The sequence below is a fragment of the Pezoporus wallicus genome, unplaced genomic scaffold (assembly GCF_028554395.1).
Source record: "Pezoporus wallicus isolate ANWC-B61680 ecotype Strahan unplaced genomic scaffold, APGP_CSIRO_Pwel_v1 contig_11493, whole genome shotgun sequence".
NCBI classification, from domain to species: domain Eukaryota; kingdom Metazoa; phylum Chordata; class Aves; order Psittaciformes; family Psittacidae; genus Pezoporus; species Pezoporus wallicus.
Window position 1 is genome coordinate 1,553,110 of NW_026635895.1, and position 19,930 is coordinate 1,573,039.

Here is a 19,930-nt window from a genome sequence, read left to right on the forward strand (position 1 = left end):
GGAAACCTTTACCAGAAAGAAGCGACTTGCTTAAGATGCACAAGAAGCTCTATTTTGGCAAAGAGCTCCTCTGTACTACTATCATATGGTCTTTGTGGATGTATTTGTAGAAGGAAAAGGGGTAGGGTTGGCCTGTTCGCTCTTAACTCTTCTTCATCAGCTTAATTACACTGGGCTGTTACAGACTCTGGAGTGGCAGCACAGGCAGAACAGCCCTGGGGACTGGCTTCTGCTTTTGATCTGCATCGTTCTCCTTTGGGAAGTAGGAGTGCAGAAATAACCATTCTGCAGTGACTCTTGTCATCTGCATTGCTGGCTTTGATATGTGTGTGTGTGTGTTAATGTCCTCTCTCCTGTGCAGTGCATAGTACGTGCTGTAGCTGAGCTCAATGAGCCTGAAACCACATGCTACCCATGGGCACCATCGTGCTGGGAGGCGGAGCTGGGTCCCCTCTGGGGTTTGGTGTAACTCATCCAGGGGGAAAGCCCTTGAGGAGTTGCTCACGATGGATGGAAACCATCCCCACAGAGCAGCTCCTGTGCCTTCCTCTTGTGTTTGGCTGCTATAACACGTGCTTCTCACTGTGAACTCATGTGTCCAACACCATATAATGCTGCCCTCCCCTCCATATTATCTGTAGGGATGCTGTGTTGTGGGGCGGGGTGTGTTACACGTCTGCCCCTTGGGTAATGTTTTCTGCTTCTCGCTGCCTGCCATTTAAGTTACTTTTGGTTCCTGAAAACCCATTGAGGTGGGTCCTGAGTGTTTCTGCTGTAGCTGCAAGGCTGCGTGCTCATCCTGCGGCAGGAGGCAGGGAAGGTGATGACCATCCCTGTCCGATGGCAGAGGGAGATGGTGCTGTGGTCTTCCTGCACGGTGCTGCTGTGCTAGGGGCAACGGTGGAGGCGACATGCTCTTTACATTGCTTTTTATACAGTAAAATACATAAACTGGAAAGGGGGAGGCTTTCCTGTCTCTGACTGATTCCTTGTGGATCCCTTAGCCCCAGCCGGTGGCTGCACTCTTGTTGATGGCTTTGGGATCAACAAGATTTGGTTTGGGATCCCTGACAGTGTGTCCCCAGCCTCATGGTGATGACAGAACGAAGGCACCTCTCAAGCTTGGGAGCCGCTGTGGCACGTGTGCAAGCAGCAGGGCTGGCATAGCCCTGCTCTGCTAACAGCTGTGTTTGCCCAAATCTAGAGGTGCACAGTGTGCACCCTGTGTTCTCCCATTGTGCTCTTGGTTGCCATGGGCTACTTTATGTCGTGTCAGTCCTTTTGTAACCTGTGTCCTCCTTGGGCACTGCCTGGGAACGGTTTCAGCGTTGCAGAAGGCATTGTCTCTCCTGAGGCAGGTGTCAGGATAGGGTTCAGCCGTTTCACTTCTGTGCTGTGCATTCTCCAAATGGAAAACTGCAGCACGACGATGCTCTGGGAGCTTGATGTGTTGTTGGGGCATGTCCTGGGAGCTTAGGGCAGGAGGGTGCTGCTTGGTCAGTCCAACAAGCATCTCTGGTTCTTGTCTGACAAGAGCCATCCTTTTTACAGCTTAGATAGAGGTGGTAGCTGCCATATGGCTTTCTTCCTTCCCCCTTGCCTTTAAGTTTGCATGTGTGCTTATGTACTGACAGCACCAGGAGGACCATTTCCACGCTGGTGTTAACACTGATGGTAGGTAAGTTTCTGTTTGTTGTTGGGCACAGTGTGTGTGTGCTCATGGTTTAGTGAATTGGGAAAATGCTTTGGGGATGTTTGTGAAGTGGGCTCCATGAGTTCCCACAGGCTCTTGCATGTGGTGGGTCAGTTTTGGCCTCTTTGCCTTGCAGAGTGGTTCATGCATTTTAACTGTGGAAATAGGCCACGGCTTGGATTTGCAGAACAGAGCTGTGCTTGCTTGATGTAGAGCATGTGGTGGTGAGCTTTGACACTCTCGGGTGCGTTCCACTTCTGTTCATCACTGTGCTTTGGTTTTGTCTGACACGTCTCTTTTCTCCAAGGGCTTTTACTGCAGCCATCACCCACCTACGACAGGAAGCCCAGGAGGAAGCAGAGCATCAGATCCGCTCTCTTACAGCTGATATTTCTGTTCTGTGGTGCTCAAGTGAATGATTCCTTGCCTGTTTCACATGCGGGGTGTGTATATTGTGTCTGCTCTATCACTGAGGGAGTTCTTTGAACCCACATGCATCAACACAACTAGTAGAAAACTTCTCTTTGGTTGTACTTGAGTGCTTTCTGGTGCTGCTGCTTTTGTTGGTTTAGGAAGTGACCATATAGCCTAGATGTAATTGCGATGGGGTAGTGCAGCTCTGCTGCTAGATAGCATGCTCTTGTTGTTGCTGTGTGTCATCTTGTGCAGTCGTACTGTGTTTCTCTTTCTGCTCCCTTTTGAGTAAGCCTTAAAGAGGAGCTGTGTGTTAAGCTGTGAGTGCTTTCTACCTCCCAGCTCGGTTTTGGTTTGTAGTCCTTTGGCAGCTGTTAAATATCCTGCCTCAGTAACTGCAGCTGCACTTTCACGGTAAGGTAAGAGAGATGCAGCTTTAGGTTATAGAATCCCAGACTGGTCTGGGTTGGAAAGGACCCTAAAGCTCATCCAGTTACAACCCCTTCCACAGGCAGGGACCCCTTCCACTAGAGCAGCTTGCTCCAAGCGCCTGTGTCCAACCTGGCCTTGAGCACTGCCAGGGATGGGGCAGCCACAGCTCCTCTGGGCACCCTGTGCCAGCGCCTCAGCACCCTCCCAGGGAAGAGCTTCTGCCTTAGATCCAACCTGAGCTTCCCCTGTTTCAGTCTGAACCCATCACCCCTTGTCCTGTCACTGCAGTCCCTGATGAAGAGCCCCTCTCCAGCATCCTTGCAGCCCCCTTCAGACACTGGAAGCTGCTCTGAGGTCTCCACGCAGCTTCTCTCCTCCAGGCTAAGCAGCCCCAATGTTCTCAGCCTGTCTCCATATGGGAGGTGCTGCAGCCCCTGAGCATCCTCGTGGCCTCCTCTGGGCTTGCTCCAACAGCTCCAAGTCCTTCTTATGTTGGTAACACCAGCAGTGCACAGAGTGCTGCAAGTGGGGTATCATTATAGTTAGTGGTGTCTTCACTGTTCCTGTATCTGCGGTCTCTTGCTTCAGCCATGGTTTGTAGGAATCCTCTGGTGCTATCACCCTCCTGTCCTGGGCAGGCTGCTCTTTCTTGATCCCCATGGGCAGTGCCTGAATCATGCTTCAGGTCCTTACTAGTTTTTGTTTGCTTATTCTTTATGATAGGATATCTGAAGGTAGCTCAGGACAATCAGTGCAGTTCTTAACTATCCATGTCGATTGGTGTTTTCCTTGCTTTTTGGTACTATTACTTTTTATTTGCTTCTTCCTCACACAGTTATAACAGTGTTTCAGAAGTCTTTCAGAGCCTTGTGACATTTAGGACTTTCTAAGCTTGCCCCAGTGACTTCCAAATGGTCAGCGAGTAAAGAGCTTCTTCATGTGCTTTAGTGAATTGCTAGCTGGTTATGCCTGCAGAATGGGGTTTTCTTTACGCAATGTAAGAAAGCAGAGTTCTGTGGCACGTCCTTTATACAGCAAATGTGAACAGGAATGAGATCTGAACATTCTAAAACCATCCATTTTAGCCGATGCTGTAACTATGTCTGCTTGCAGAGGAATCGGCTTGATCTATGCAGCTTGATCTCCCAAAAAAGCAGCATCTTTGTGGAAAAGTGCAGCTCAAGTGAAATAGCTTCTGGAGTACAGAACCTTCTGCCCAGGGCTATTTCTGCAGTACCACGAGGGAAGAGGCCAGGATTAGACGGGAGCAAAACAGGAGGTGTGGTTGCCCAGTGTATGCTTCCACCAAAGAAATGGCGTTTCTTCAGGGGAAATGCGAGGCAAAAGGCAGCACTGTGTCTCTAGGTAAACGCTTAAACCTTAATTAATATATCGCATTAACCCAGGTGAAAAGGTGCATGGAGGAGAGGGTGTGCTGGGAGCTATTCCAGACCGCTGTCAATGCCTTCCTGAAGGGAGGTGGCAGAGGTGGCTTTTCTCCACTTGAAGAAGTAAAGATTAGTTGTGGAAATACCACCCGTTATTCCAGGTGAGATCCACGCCGGCCTTTCCTGCAGAGCAGAACTGGTTACCAAAGTGAGGTTTTAATACGTGGTAGTTCTTTGTGCTATGCAAATAGTGCGCAGTCTGTCTTCAGAGCCTGGGTCGCCACAGGCGATTGCAGTAAGCAGCATGTGTTGAAAGATCAGATGATGCATTGCACAAAAATCTCAAGTATTGTTGACTGACACAACCTTGTGATACAGCGAGTTTCTTCATGGAGCAGTTTCTCTGCATCGCTGCTGCTCCAACAGCTCCGTATGCTGAGGATGCCAGCACTGCACGCAGTGCTGTAAGTGGGGTCCCAGCAGAGCAGAGGGGCAGCCTCACCTCCCTGACGTGCTGCTCATGCTGCTGTTGATGCAGCCCAGCACACATTGAAGGGGCTCATGTTCAGTTTCTCATTGACCAGCATGCCCAAGCCCTTCTCCTCAGGCTGCTCTGAGTAGTGAATGTCTCCGAACACAGCGTTTTGGCCAGCAAAATGAGGAACCTTCTGAATTTCCCCCCTCTTTTTCCATTCTTTTCTTGTGATTTTTTTGGTTCTCACATGGATCAATGCACCATGCCAGTAACTGTGCAGCTCATGCAAAACCCCTTAAGATGGAGGCTGTGTTTTCCAGATGACATTAGTGGTTGGGTGCCTGCTCTGCAGTGTCTCTCCACCTCGACTTCCTACATACAGACCTTTTAGTGCTAAGCTCTCCAGTGTTTTAACTTGTGAAGTTGCTTTCACCCAAGCCTGGTCACCGCAGTCTCCTTGCTTTGGCTGTGGACTCCTTGTTTCCAAATGCTCACAGCTTAAAGCAGCATGGAGTGAGTGAATGTGTGTAATTCTGGAGAAGCCTGTTTTCTCCTATCTCCCTTCCTTTTCCCCCCAGGCTATCAGTGAGAACAAAACTCTTCAGAAGAGCTGTTTTCAAATGAAAACAGCGTTTTCAAGAGAGGAGATGAGGAGTGTCCTTGGAGTCACGGGAAGCTGCAAGATAAGGGGGTGTGAGAGCCAGCTTATTCCTGGCTCCCATCGAGTCTCCAGGTTCTGCTGGCACCTAAACCTTTCAGCAGTGTGGGTTCCTCTTGTTTCTACCTGCAGGCAGCCTGAGCTATGGCCGGGTTCCAGTCTGCGCAGTGAACTCCACTGACTGTGCCCCTGTGCTGGGCACTGGTGAGCCTGCACTGGGGGGGGTTCAGTGTGGAGAAGAGAAGGCTCAGGGGGGACCTGATGGCTCCCTACAACTGCCTGAGAGGAGGATGGAGCCAGGAGGGGCTGGGATCTGCTCCCAAGGAACAAGGGATGGGACAAGAGGAAACAGCCTCCAGCTGCCCCAGGGCAGGTTTAGATGGAGCTGAGGAACAATTCCTGACCCAGAGGGTGCTCAGGCATTGGAACAGGCTGCCCAGGGCAGGGCTGCAGGCACCGTCCTTGGAAGTATTCAGAAAACATATAGATGTGGCACTTGGGGACATGGGTCAGTGGTGGCCTTGGCAGCGCTGGGAATGGTTGGGCTGGATGAGCTTAAAGGGCTTTTCCAGCCTGGTTGACTCTGTGATAAAGCGAATGTGTGCTTTAGACACAGCATCTTAAATAATGCTTATTAACAAAAAAGCAATAATTATTCCTATATTCTATGTATAGAGCAGACTGGTTTCATATTCCTCAAAAAGGTGGAATACTTCTGTCCTCTCCCAAGTTAAACTCGGGCATGGGCATGACCCATCTCTTGCCCTGTTCCCCTTAGCAGGCTCTCTGTGGTGAGCACTGCCTGCTAACATCAGTCAAAGTCATCACAGCAGGCTTCACTGAAGCCTTTTCACCGCATGCACCCAGAGCCCAGCCGGCCATATCCGCTCTGCTTGCTGGGACTCTGGTGAACAGCAGATGAATTTCTCTCCCAGTGCTCTCAATTCCCAAACATGGCTCTCGGGGACGTTTACAGTGGAGGACAGTTTGTTGCAGGAAGTCTCTTTTCACTGGGCTGTTTATTACGGGTGTTTGTGGTGCCTTTGGTGCTAGGAGATGCTTCTCTGCGAGCACGTTTCTTCCCCAGTGTCTTTCACCCATCCTCCTGGCACCTGCATTGATGAGATCCCCCCTTCGTCTGATCTCTCTGAGCTAACCAGGCCCAGCTCCCGCAATCTCTGCTCATTGAATTACACCTTCAGAGGAGGTTCTAGTGGGAATAAGCCAGCAGACAGCATCTTGAAAAGAGGATTTCCATTTCAGAACAGCTGCCTTTTGTCCCAGTTGTTTGTTCCCCTGCAAGCCAGGTCATGCATCTGTGCTACCTGTGACTGTTGAGCCACAAAAGGCCATCATCTGCTGTATTTAAGGTAGCAGCTCTTTTGTAGAGATGTGTCAGAAAAGCTGTGTATCTGCATTTCTGGTTTCCTCTTCTTTTCCTTCCCCTTGCCCATGGGTTTTGACCTGGCATTTTGGAGCATTGGCTGACGAGGGCATGTCAGAAGACTGTAGAGTAGTATTTGCTATTCTTGCTTTTTGGCCGGCAGTGCGTTTTGGCTTGCTGGTCTATTACATTTGTAACCCTATACCATGCGTGCCCTCCTAGAATAGATCAGAGAATCACTGAAAAACGTAGGTTGGACCCGCTGGAGGTCATCTGGTCCAGCCCTGGAGCACTGGCCGTGTTACTCAGGGTCCTGCTCCAGCTGAGTTTTGCATGCCCAAGGAGGGAAAGGGCTTTCTATATTGAGTGCAGTGGTCAGAACATCACCCACAAAGGAACATTTGGTGGCAGAGATCTGAGTTGGTGTTAATGGAAGTGAATAAAAACTGGTTATTGCAAATGTGCATGTGATTTGGTTTTGTCCCAGGTGTTGGTTCAATGAGTTTGAAGGTCGCAGTAAACCAGTGTGAAGCCCGGTCTCCAAACAGCTCTTGTGAAAAGCAAACCAAACCCAAAGTCTTGGAGGAGTTCTTGCAGTGGGTTTGGAAATCCTGAGATTCCCATGGATTTACATGAATGAATGAGTTTACACAGCTGGGCATGGTACTAGAGACGCTTGTGTCCAGAAAGGAGGCTGGGGATGCACCAACCTTTTACTCTTGAACACTTGAGCTAGCTGGAAGCATGGAATCATGGAATAGTAGAATCCCAGGTTGGAAGGAACCCCAAGGATCATTGGGTCCAACCTTTCCAGGCAAAGCATGGCTTAGACTCCATGTCCCAGCACCTTGTCCAGCCAGATCTTAGCAGTGTCCAATGCTAGGGAGTCACCGCTCCTCTGGGAACATTACTCCAATGGCTGGTTGTTCTCAGTGTGAACTCTTTTCTCGTGCATCCAGTGGGAATCTCCCCAGGAGTGACCTGTGCCCGTCACCCCTTGTCTTTTCCATGGGACGCTCTCTGAAAAGGGAGTCTCCACCTTCATAGCCACCATTTAAATGGTCCCTCCTCTTTCCCCTCTTCTTCCTTCCACAAATCCAGGATTATGAAGCACCATTATTCAAGGTGTCGGATGTATTGACTGATGCCAGCAGCAGGACTTACAAGAAAGAGAATGCCTTTGAGTAGGAGGAGCCTGTTCTCCATACCTTGAGGAGTACTTGCTCTCCTAAAACTATCTGCTGTTAAATGCTGGGAAGAAGGGGGAGCTATCCACTTGCACCTCGTTTGCGTGATGGAGGATGTGTGCTGGTGGTGTTATGGTGAAATGTAATGTTCTTCAGAGTTTTGGTTTGGTTCCCTCCCATCCCTCTCTGCATGTTGCCTGGAGCTCGTCTAGCTGTGGTTGAAAGCAGAAGAGAAATGCAGAAGTTCCTGCTACCGTCTGGAACGCTTTTTCCTCTTGCAGATTTAAAACGCTGGCTGAAGCCTGATCTGCGCTCTGTGCGCCTGCAGGTGAAATTCAGACTGGCAGGTGCTTAAAGCATCTTGCTGGCAGCAGCAGGCAGCGTCTTCCTCTTTGCTGGTGGGATGTGTTGGGGTCACAGCATCCCACCTCAACACACGGGCTTTCCTTGCTCCCGGAGCTAGGAAATTGCATTGCGTTCTGTTCTGTTCCAGGCAGGTTTCTGTGAGGAATTGCAAGGAATTCCCATGTTTGTATTGTCTTACGGGTTTCTGCTGTTAATGATTCAGCTGCGTGAAGCTGAGACACAAATAAGCCTTTACCATTTATGCTACCAGTAACCTAGTTATAACATATGGATTTCTCTGTATGGGGCTTGAAAGTCAGACGGTGAGTGCGTGAATGCATCCGTGTTTAACCATCTGTAGCCAAGTACAATTACACGTACTGTGAGGGCAGTGGTAATTACCCTGTCTGTTAAGCATGCGGAATTCTTCCTTACTGGAAGATTATCCTAATACTCCCTTGGTATAGCTTGGGGCTGTAGGGAGCTGGATCCCTATGCTACAAATGAAACAGGAAGAGGTGCATTTGTGTGTTGCATCAGCTTTCAGCCAGCTTAAAATAACGTGTTGGGCGAGAACGTGTGTCCTGCGTTCTCTAAAGACTATTGACAAGTTTTGCTTCTTTCAACAAACACCCGTGCTGCACATCCACGGAAACAGTTCCTGTTGTGTTCGTAGCTCATAGGAGAAGGCTGCGTTCGTGTAGCAGAAGAACTTGCCTGTTTTCAGGTAGTGTTTTAAACCCAAGGAGGATCTGCACTTGAGGGGCAGATTACACTGCAGTTAGGAAAGACTCTGTGAATGTTAGCAAATGGTGCAGGTGAGGGGTGGCTTCCGATGTCTCCAGGCAGAAGAGGTTTGTCAGCAGTTTCTTGCTGAATGAAAAGGCTGATGGTTTGTCCGTGTGGAGAAGGAGCAGTGTTAGCTTTATCTAACTCCTTACCCCATCCTTACTCCAGGCTTGGGGAAGAGAAACTGGAAGCTGCTTATGGGGAAAGTACCTGGGGATGCTGATTCACAGAGCTGAACCTGAGCCCTGTGTGCCCAGGCAGCCAAGAAGCCCCCAGCATCCTGGCCTGTATCAGCACCAAATAGCGTTCACAGGCCATATAGACAAGGCCCTTGGTGCTATGGGTGAGTGGTGGCATTGGCAATGCTGGGGAATGGTTGGACTGCATGAGCTTAAAGGGCTTTTCCAACCCAGCTGATTCTGTGATTCTAACTCAGATACAGTGTTTTGAGTTGGATTGTTTTGCCATGAGCCCTGGAAGAATTAAGTAAGTGCCTTCTGGAAAGACTGTCGAGGTGTCCTTGTACTTACTTGAGTTTCTTTGCTCCCCAGGGAAGGGAATGGCAGAATGGATGTATAATGCATGAAGCTGATTGCGGAGCAGGCTGGGAATTTGGGGCTGATGGGGGGTTTCTGTTGGCTTGTTTTTTTGACAAGCGCTATCATATGGGAGTGTCCTGGCAGTTTTGGAAGCCTGGGCTTTATTAAGTTGCTTGTTTTGGGTATGGTGGAGTCTTGCTGCTTGTTTACAGGGCAGGACAAAAAGCAGCTCGGGAGTTGCGTACAAGATGCAGGAGATCACTGACACTGAAGTGATTCTAGCCCTCAGCTCGCTGTTGAGGGAGGAGAAGGATTGTAAAGAAGGTGTTCTCGTAGCTTTTCCAAGGTGAATGGGTTATTGTGCTTGTTGATGTTTGAGACAATGAAATATGGCTGTTAATATCCTTTTATGTTGGCAGTGGAGCAAAATGAACCTGCTTCGTGGTAAGACTCAGTGCGAGCTTCCTTTTGACTTGCTGTAACAGGACTGATCTGAAATCATGTCTTAATTCTCTTCCTAGAGCCTTGATTGCAGCTCCTGGACATGCAGCAATAAATGCATCCTTCAAATAGTGATTACGCATTATTGCATGTACTTGCAAGCTGACTAAAGGGACTGCAGTATGAAATCTCTTGTACAACTTCTGCAGAGGTGCCTAAAAATAACTGCACATTCCTCTTCTCTGTTTTGCTTTAGTTGTAGGATAATATTTTTGTTCTCTGCTTTGGTCAGGTTTGTGGTTTGCTTCAGTGTAGTTAAAAAAGGAGCATAAATGGTTGCTCCAGCAGGCTAAATGGCTATTGACCCTGAACATTTAAAGCTTGGCTTTAAAGTATCAGTCCATAAATGAACTGTCAGCTCCAATGTCTGAGACTCGTTTAGCTTCTGCTCCCTTTCTCATTGTGATCTTTTAGGTGCAGAGTAAAAATAGTGGCGTTACTGAGACCAGAAAGCAATGAAAAGGTAATTCCTATCTGTGAAGAGAGGCACTTGCACACACACACAAGTTTGGGTGTGCTGTTTCCAAGCAGGTATTATGCTTCTGAGGCATCCGTCCGCTCGTCTGGACCTTGCTTTGTGTGGTCCATCATTGCTCCATGCTGGTGCTTCTCCCGTTTCTCTTCAACCAGGTGTTAGCTGGCTGTAAACCTTGTGTGTAAACTCCCCAGCTCCTTCTGTCTGTCCGGTGCTTGTTGCTCTGATCCGTGTCGGGCATTTCTTGGGGTGAGAGCATGGGAAAACCAATGTGTACGAATACCCAAACTCATCCAACTCGAGAGGCCGGTCTGTTGGAAACCCACTGCAAATACTGCGTTGTAGTAGGGAATCAGCAGGCAGTAGTGAGGTTATCTTGTGGTACTGTTTTCTCTACTTGAATCAAAATGGGAACTGGAGTGCAGTTCACACAGTAGGCTTAAAAGTGCAAAATTGCTCTTTGTCCCTAAAGAATGAAAGGATTTCAGATCCAGGGTCTGAAGTTACAGTTAATACTCTGTTAAACTATATTAAAATCCTGCTGTATTGAAAACCCCAAACCCCTAGAAATGATGCTGTACCTGATGAGCATTTGATACGCTGTTGATCTTTACTAGTCTACAGTTAAATTAAATACATATAAATCGACAGCTGTTTTTTTTTCCTGTGGCTTGAATTTTACATCAGATTATAAGGGACTTAATTGTGAGCCCATTGCTCTTGAATCCTAGAATCACAGAATGGTTTGGGCTTGAAAGGACCTCAAGATCATCCAGTTCCAACCCCCACCACAGGACCGTGTCACCTCCATCTTTTCTATGTAGGGTACAGACTCTTTTAAAACTAAATAAATAGCCTCTGTCCACACAGTGAATGTTCCCTGCCTTAACTAATTACTGATACCAAGAGTATCAGAGGCATAATTGGGTTTCTGCCTTTTTTTTTTTGATGTTTAATTTGGTTTTGCTTCTAGGAGATGGAGCCGTTTCTCATCCATAATCCCAGTTAGCCGTAAGGTCATAAATCCTCTACTTTTGAACAGCACATTTCCTTTCTGTGTCACGCTGCTCTGTGTTTCCTACTCCTCTGAGTATGAAGGAGGAAGGTTTGGGGTCTTCTTTTTGCCAGTATAAGAACTGTTTCATACAGTTCTGCATTAAAAGGCGTTTACTGGATTTTTGGAAGCACTTCCCGAGCCGGAAGGATGAGCAAAGCTGCACAACGTGCTCTAACAGGTTCTGCAGTCCTGAGCGCCTGCCTTTCGGGTGCTGTCAGTACAGAGGCAGCCGACTGGGGCTGGCCAAGTCCTGCTGCATCAGTGGTAATTATTTCAACTCGGATGTACCAGCTATCCCGGGAAAAACAATGGAACTCGGTGAACATCTTTAGAAAGCTCTTCCTCTTCCATCTCCCCCTCCTGTATTTAAAGTGGGAGAAGATTAGCTAGCAGTGGAAAATCTTTGTGATAGACAAAGAAGCCAAGCCCTGATATTTGTCTTTTTTTTTACATAGGAGAGGGTTTTTTTTTAGCTGTTTTCCTAAGTGTAATGTGCAGGAGTACTGCTGAAGTGGTGACTAATGCCGTGCCCAAACAGGCCCTGTGAATCTGTGGAGGAAGGATGTAATTCCTGCCCTCCTCCCCATTCAGACACAAGTGTGCCATCAGCGATTTGACGTGGGAAGCAAAGAAACCTGGATGGTTAAATGTAGGTCACAAAAGTTGAAGTACCATCCGGTCTCAGAAAGGATATATATGGCTAGAGGGAAGGACAGAAGGGAAGCAGGAAGACGGGCTGCAACACCAAGGCTCTTCAGGAAAGGGGAATTCAACCCTAGTGAAAGCAATACAGCAAGCCATAAAATACCTCAGACAAATGTATGGGAAGGAAATCAGAGGGGTGGTAAGACTGTGGAGCAGATGGTCTACTCAGTAATGCGTCACCTCGCAAAAATAGCAAGTAAGTGAAAGAATTCCTTTATCAGTAGATAAAGGAAAAAAATCAGGTGGGGCTGTGGGGGTAGGTGCTCTGGTTCTGCAGGGGAATGAAGGGTTTTGGACTCACAAGAATGAGTTGCTGTCAGGCGCTGGGATGTGGAGTAAAAAGATGCTCAGGCTGGTGCACTGCAGCACAGCAAAGTGTTGTGACCGGCTTGCCAAGGGATTCTGGTAGGGTTTAAGGGTAACAGGGTTGCTCTGTTCCAGATGTGTGTGTGTGTGTGTTACTGTCAGCGTGAGCCATGTGCTGAGATGGCAGAAGCCATTTGGGAATAGGCAGTTACTTGGTTTGGTTAAGACCAGGCAGGTTTATAAGGACATGCAGAGCAGCCTGATTGATAAAGCAGCACGAGGGAGCAACAAGGAGACAAGGACGTGGCACTAAGAGGATTAACAGAGGCTTAGTGTCTTAATTCGTGAAGGAAGGGGGCAGGACAGACATGAGTTTATAGATAAAAAGAGGACCTTGATAGAGAATCTAAATCCAGAATTGGGCAATGCTTTAAGTACGTGGAAGAAAATAGATTGCTTTATCTTCGTGCTCGTCTCCAAGGGATCCAGGAAGAAAAAAGGGGTGGGGGAAGCGTATGAGGCAATGGAAAGGTAGAACATGTCCTGTGAACAATGAACACTCGGCACAGCTAAATCCAAGGAAAAGGAAATACTCCCACCCACTCTTCTTTCCTTATCCTTTTTCTCACAGAATTAGCATCTCCTTGGGAGGCTGCTGAGGCTGGGAACTCTCCTGAGAGTTGAGATGACTTAGGCATTTGTGTGAGTGGAAGTAGGAAGCGTTACAGTAAATAAGCTGGGCTTCAGAAAGTGCAGAATTCCCGTGCTTTGGGGCATCAAGTGCATTTCAGAGTCGTTCTGTTGGTTTGGATTGGGTTTTAGTTTTAAATCCCTCCAGATGCCAGAAAGGGAGAAGCAAATGCTTGATGGGCTTAAGGGTCTTTTCCAACCTGGTTGATTCTATGAAAACAAAACCCCCAAACCCTTTGTTTTTATATGTTGCTCAGCTCTTGCTTGGGCAAATCATCAGGAGCCACTTGTCTTAAGAACATATGAATATCTTCCACTCTTAAGAAGTTGGCACGAGGCTGTAGTACGAGTGGAGGTGTTGTGGGCCCTTAGCTCTGTGGATAGCAACAGAATTAAAGAGAAATTGCTCTGGCTGGCTGGAAACTGAACGGCAGTAATAGTTGAAGTGCTTCCAGGCATTAGTGACTGCTGGAGCCACGCTGCCTTCACCTGCCGGATTCCAGCTTCCTAATAGCCATTGGCATCCCAAGAGAAGAGCTGCGTGAGGAGCTGAGATCTGCCCTGTAGCCCATGAATTCCCACCTTGGGTATGCAGTGACAAGTCTGAAGCAAAGGCTGGTGCAGTAGAACCAGTCTTGAAGTTCTCCAGTACAGCTCTTGATTTCTTTCTTCTCTTAGTAAAGAGAAATGCCAAAGTCAGTTGATGTCCGGTTGGAACTCCTTGTCGCCCCTTGAGACTGCTGACATCTCATTTTGGCAATTCACATTGGAGACCCTTCTAACACAGTGCAGGTGGTGCCTGGTGGCCATGCCCCTCTCTTAGGGCACAGGATGCTCCATGAGTTGTGATTATGAAATAAGCTTTGCTTTCGATGGGCAGGTTAAATCCTGACCAGTTGCCCTTGGTATGCATCAAGTGGAATGAAAGGGATTTTCAGAGGGGCTTTGAACTTAATAATGTGCTTGGCGAGTGCTCCTTTCTCATTCACTGTGAGTTTACAGAGCACATCTGCAAAGCAGTTTATGTGCCTGTTGCGTTTATACTAGGTTTGTTGGAGTCAGTTTTCACTGGGGGGGGGGGGGGGTGTGTGTGTGTAAACCTGCCTGTGCAGGTGTGTGCAAGGAGCAACCCCACACTTCAGAGTCTGTCTAATGGATATGAAAACCTCTCTTGGGCATGGGGAGGCCTCCTGTTAAAGTGCTATCTCAATACACCTTTCTGAGGCTTGCGAAAGGAAGGTGCTCCACTTCTCTGCTTGGAGGGGGTGGGAAACCACCTTTTATTACTGTTTGCATTGAATTACAGGAGTTAATCATTGCCCGTGTGTGTGTGTGTGCATGGAGGGAGAACGTGCTCTCTGAAGGCAGTAAATCTGGCAATGGTTTCTTCATCTCTGTGTGCTCATGAAGGTGATTTTCCTGTGTTAAGTGCTTTGAAAGCATTTTCAAATGCAGGAGCCACCGGTGAACCGTGTCTTACCAAAACTGCTCTTGTAATGCTTGTGTAGTGTTGTGTATTCTGAAGTAGAACTGTGCACCCTGCAATGGAGTTAAATCTGCCAAGCCATTAGACGTGGCGACTCGTATGTTTCTCAGAGGCAAAAATAACTGCAGCAATTGCAAATGGTGTTTCCTTATCAATATTCCTTGTATGGTAACTGAAGGACGAATACACAGGTGAATGGAAAGAAACTACTGTTTTTAACACTTTACCTCCTGTCTCATGTATTTAACTTCAGGCATCGGCAGCTGATGTCAAGAGAGGTGTAAAACCTCCCTGCCAGGCAGATGTGGGATGGTCTTCCTCCTTAACAGAACTTGCTTTACATCCCGAAGAAGGATGCTTTGCATCTCTTCTAAAGCGCTTGTGTTTGGGTTTTTATATACTCTTGCCTATCACGTCTGGTGTTAAAACTGGCTTTTCCTTGTGGTTTCTGTTTGTCTGGGGGGGTTTATGTCTGTTTTGGTCAACAGTAATTTGTTGCCCTCCTGAAAAGAGTAAGTGACATTTGTAGGAATGGTTGTACCCTTTGACTTTGCGTTTGTTGTTATTACTATAAATACAGCAGTGCTTGTAATTAGAGTGCTTTACTGTTTTTAGGGAGCATAATGATGTCAGTTGCGTAGCCTAATGTTAACAAATACAAAAATGCTTCTTTTCCAAATATACATCAGCATTAGAGTTCCTAACGTAAAGGAGAGCAAAGTCCCTGGTTAATACATTTTCTCTCTTAAAATTGTGTTGAAGGCAACATTTCCTTCTACCAAAATCATTCAAATGAGACCTTTAATTTCGTTTTATGAAAGAAAGAACAGATTTGGTTGTAAAGAACGTTAAAAATGAGGTGTGATAGAGCAGACCGTGGACCTCTGCAATATCTGTTCACGTTGCTTCGTGGTCAGTTGGAAGCAAGCACTTTGCATCCAGCTAAGCGTGGAGGGCTTGAAATACCTATTTGCTTGGTGTGAACATGAAAGCTTTGCTTATGGCTCTTCCTACCTGTGACCTTGAGAGCACGGCTGTGCCCAAGTGCTTCTTGCTGGAACAAAAGCTGGTTCTGTCTAAGGCTTGTTTGAGTTCAGGAAGCAGTGTTTGCTGAAGTCAAGTCTTGGTGGCGCAACTCAGGTTGCAGCAGCCACACCTCTGTGGAGCAGTTTGGGTGCTCAGTCTCAACCTTTGTTCACAGCTCTGTTCCTTTCCCAGCAAAGCATCTGTGCTGGTTTGCTTTCTCCTGCTAGAGGCAGAGCTTCCGAAGGAAAGGCAGCAGCAAGTGCTGTTGAGGTCTGCAGTAGCCCTGTGTCAAAGGGACTGGATGGCAGCAGGATAAATGGATCCTCTTCCTAATCATTGTGGTAAGGATAGGGTTCAGTGTTCGGAAGCGTTGAACATGGGCTTTGTGGAATAGGATTTCATAATGCTTGCAACCGGGAAAACCACGCAGAATGCCATCATTTGGCTCCAACTGCACAGGGATACTGGATCAATTTAAGTAGGTACATCATTAATGGCATAATATGGTTTTCAGTGTGCTTCTGGGGCATTGTGTTAACATTTGTCTTTGGTAATGGTGTTTAATGCAAGAATACCTTCCTAATGAGCCGTGCTGCTGCAAATTCTCCCTCTAGGACTGTGTAAAGCTGGTTTCCACCGCTTTATGATGAGGATTTGCTTTTCTGTGATTATGGATTTGGAAGAACCCCTTCAAAATGAATAGCTTTTGGACAGCAATTACAGTTGTGCAGCATATTTCAGCGCTCATGTTGGGGTTGGTCCCTTTCCCTGTCCTGTTCCTGCTGCGGATGTTGACCTCTGTTCCCATGCTGCACGTGCTCGGGGGAGCGCGTAGGCCGGGTTTCTGGTGAGCGTGAATTCTCGCCGCTATCAGACTGAAAGCGAGCGTGTCGTTGCACATCAGCTGTTCTGACTGCGCTGGGGACAGCCCAGAGTTCTGAACTCAAGTCCTGCAGGATCAGCGTTTCAAAAGCAGACCCTCCATTTCTGCCTGGAGCCACCCCTGTTTATGTACATGCCGCTCTTAACCGTCAAAGACCAAAGTTTGGTACTGAGACTTCTGAAGCTCGCTGTTCAGATGCGAGCGCTAATGTAGCTCAAGCCAAGAAGTGCTCTACGCACCCTTCTGGAAAGCTTGCTGACTGTAGAGGGCTGAAATGGAGAGCTGCGGGCTTGGGGAGCGTTCAGTGCGTTGTTACTACTCCTCTCCAACCAGATGTGATGCCAGGGCTTGAACCCTTGCTTACAGCAGGAGTAAACAAAGCAATCTTTCTGCAGACAACTTGTGAAGAAGTGACAGGAGCAGTGTGTGCAGACTGTACGTTTTCTGTTTCTGTGTTCAGCTATGCCTTGTCTTTGTACTGATTTACTACCAAATGATGGGGCAGCTGACAAAGACCCTCATTGGACCATGCTGTGCACAGCGTGATGTTCATCACCATGGTCCACCGTTGGCGAGTTAAAATGGGCATGCAGAATTCTCCCTCTACAAAAACAGACACTTTTTCCCTCTAACTTGCCAAGAATGCAACGTTCCTCTTACGTTTCTGCTTTCTGACTTGACTTCTTCCAGGGCTCATCAACGCTACTCCTTCCCTAAGGCCCTGGGAGGAACTGCTGAAGGATGTAGGCATATTATGTACCTTGAAAGACTAAACAGCCATTTCCACTAGGCATGGAGTAGGCAAATGGACTTATAAGGCCAGGTTTTCTTCATGGGCAGCGCTGTCTGACTGGCACATGGTGACCAGATTCAGAAAGTGTCTTTTTCTAATTTCTTTGAGATTTTAATATAAAGATGTTAAGATTTTAATATGGTTACCAAAGTATTTAGTGTAATTTGCCATTGGGGGGGGGGGGGGGAACATGCCAGACAATTTTCTTATTGAATGTATTCCCAGGCACTGACACATGCTGATTTGCTTGCTGCAGTGCAAATAGGGATCCAGTGTGCTCAGAGCTTGTATCTGTCTAGGAGACAGGCTCCAGAGAGACTAACTACAACTTTACTTGAATTCAGCCTGCTTGCTGGAAGAGGCAAAAGAGGCGGTTTACAACAGCTGTTAGGGAGGAAAAAGCTCTTCTAGTTTCCAGGACATTGACTTGACTATTGCCTTCCCCTTGGGCCACAGAGTAAGTGGTGACTGCTAGGGTGATGTGAAAATGGGATGGCAAAAGACTTGGGAAAAGCATGAAATCATCTCCTTGACGAATGTTTCAATTGAGCGTTGGTTTTCTGGCTGCATTTCAATAGAAACGATACCCATTTGTGTGGCGTGTGACAAGCTCTGAGAAGGGCCTGGGTATGCTGTGGCTGCTGCTTGCTTAGCTAGGGACTGTGGGAAGTGGAGAGTGCTGCTAATTGAGTACTTGACTTCATTCGACGCAGAGATGATCCGTTTTACTTGAAGACAGATTTACGTGATCTTCGCAGCCCATAAATCACTCCTGCATTGCCTCCCTGCAAGCAAGCCTATTGGCAGTAGAAGACGTTACTCAAAATGTGCCTGTTTTCAATTAGCTCAAGGAAAATTCTCTAGTCATGGGAAGAACATCCATCTCTGTTACCTGCCCAGAGACTTAAACACCCAAATACGTTTGCATGAAGCTTACTCTGCATAAGCAGTGATTAGTGTCGATTATTACATAGGAGAGGGTAGGAAGACTTGACACAACTGCCTCTGAAGTGTTTCTAATCCTGAGGTTCGAGGCTGTGACCAGTTGTGGGATAGCTCCTAAGAAACGGGGAAGTGCAGCAAAATGTGGTTTTTGGCTTGGCAAGCAGAAAAGGTTTCAGAGAGCAGCTGGGCATCCGTGGCAGGTCCGATGCATGCTGCAGCTGGTGGGTCACTGCTGCAGGGTGCCAGGACACGTCAGGCACCACGGCAAGGCAAGGTTGTTGTCTCACTCATCCTAAAATCACAGAATCCCAGAGTGGTTTGGGTTGAAGGGACCTTAAAGCTCATCCAGTTCCAACCCCTGCCACGGCCAGGGACACCTTCCACTGGAGCAGCTTGCTCCAAGCCCCTGTGTCCAACCTGGCCTTGAGCACTGCCAGGGATGGGGCAGCCACAGCTTCTCTGGGCACCCTGTGCCAGCGCCTCAGCACCCTCACAGGGAAGAGCTTCTGCCTTAGATCCAACCTGAACTTGCCCTGTTTCAGTTTGAACCCATCACCCCTTGTCCTGTCGCTGCAGTCCCTGATGAAGAGCCCCTCTCCAGCATCCTTGTAGCCCCCTTCAGACCCTGGAAGCTGCCCTGAGGTCTCCACGCAGCTTCTCTCCTCCAGGCTGAACAGCCCCAATGTTCTCAGCCTGTCTCCATACAGGAGGTGCTGCAGCCCCTGAGCATCCCCGTGGCCTCCTCTGGGCTTGCTCCAAGAGCTCCATGCCTTAACTCGGTCTTTTCTCTTCTGGGTGGAAGAGCAGCGCTGGTATTTGTTGCTTTTCCTCCTTAGCAGCAGTTTTCTGTATGCTCTGTGTACAGTCTTCCCCCTTGTTATCTCTGGAGTCAGGGAATTGAGCTTTTTAGTTTTCTTTTGTGTTTTCTGCCCTGCGCGTAGACACCCTCGCTTTGTATTTGTTGCTTTGCCCGTGTCATTGTGCCACAAGGGTTGGTTGGTCCTTGGAGTTAGAGGTGACAGAAAGATTGTGTGTGCTCTCACGGTGTTTCTTGTGTAGCTGGTTCCACCTCTCCTGCAGCGTCTTTGTTCCCTTAACTGGAGAAAAGGCAAAGGACATTGCCGGCTTTCCCAGAAAGCTGCTTGGCTTCCAAGGGGAATTGAAATGGTTTTCATCTGTGACATTCCCTATTGAAACCCAAGTCTGTGTGAACTGGCGTGCTTGGAAACGAACAATGTCCCGTTAACGCGGGCAAGTCAAGATCCCCTTCTGAAGGCAGATTGGGTGATCTTGAGTTGTGTGAGGCTGCCAAAGTAAATGTCAGTTGAAGTCTTGTGGCTTGCACTTCGCTGGAACAATGCACCTGGCCTTTAAATAAAGGGTTTTTTCACTTCCCGATCCAGGACGAAGCCCTCATTTTGTTCTGGCTTGCTGTTAGTGAACAGATTTCTGAGGGCCCTGAATTAATAAGCACAACTGTTCTCCATTTCCCCAAAGAAAAAGGCGTTTACTTCAGCACCTACGTTTTGATGTGTAAAACTGAAGATGAAGATACGACGTGTTTAGGAGCGTCTTGTCAGCCTGTTCTAGCAGGGAATGCAGGCTGCTTGAGAGCACGTGGACAAGAAACCTGCTCTGTGGCAGGATTCACTGGGGCTCGCTCAAGCATGCAGAAGACTTCATGCTAAAGAAATACTTGATGTACGTTTGTATGCTCTCTAATGGGAATTACTGATGTTTTGGTCAATAGCTCATAAGT

The 19,930-nt window shown here is 47.8% G+C and overlaps 1 protein-coding gene across 5 annotated transcripts in view; it reads left to right on the plus strand.

The window, feature by feature from the left end:
* The window catches only part of EML4 (EMAP like 4), a 122,722-nt gene that overhangs the window by 11,870 nt on the left and 90,922 nt on the right, over positions 1-19,930 (plus strand). For 4 of the 5 annotated variants that reach the window (XM_057398526.1, XM_057398529.1, XM_057398530.1 and 1 more), the window contains exon 1: positions 15,772-15,891. The exons of the other annotated variant lie outside the window; for it this stretch is intronic. In XM_057398526.1, the coding sequence (XP_057254509.1) occupies positions 15,867-15,891 (25 nt within the window). In that variant the 5' untranslated portion in view covers positions 15,772-15,866. Of the gene's footprint in view, positions 1-15,771; positions 15,892-19,930 lie in introns of those variants that run through there. 5 annotated transcript variants of the gene reach the window in all.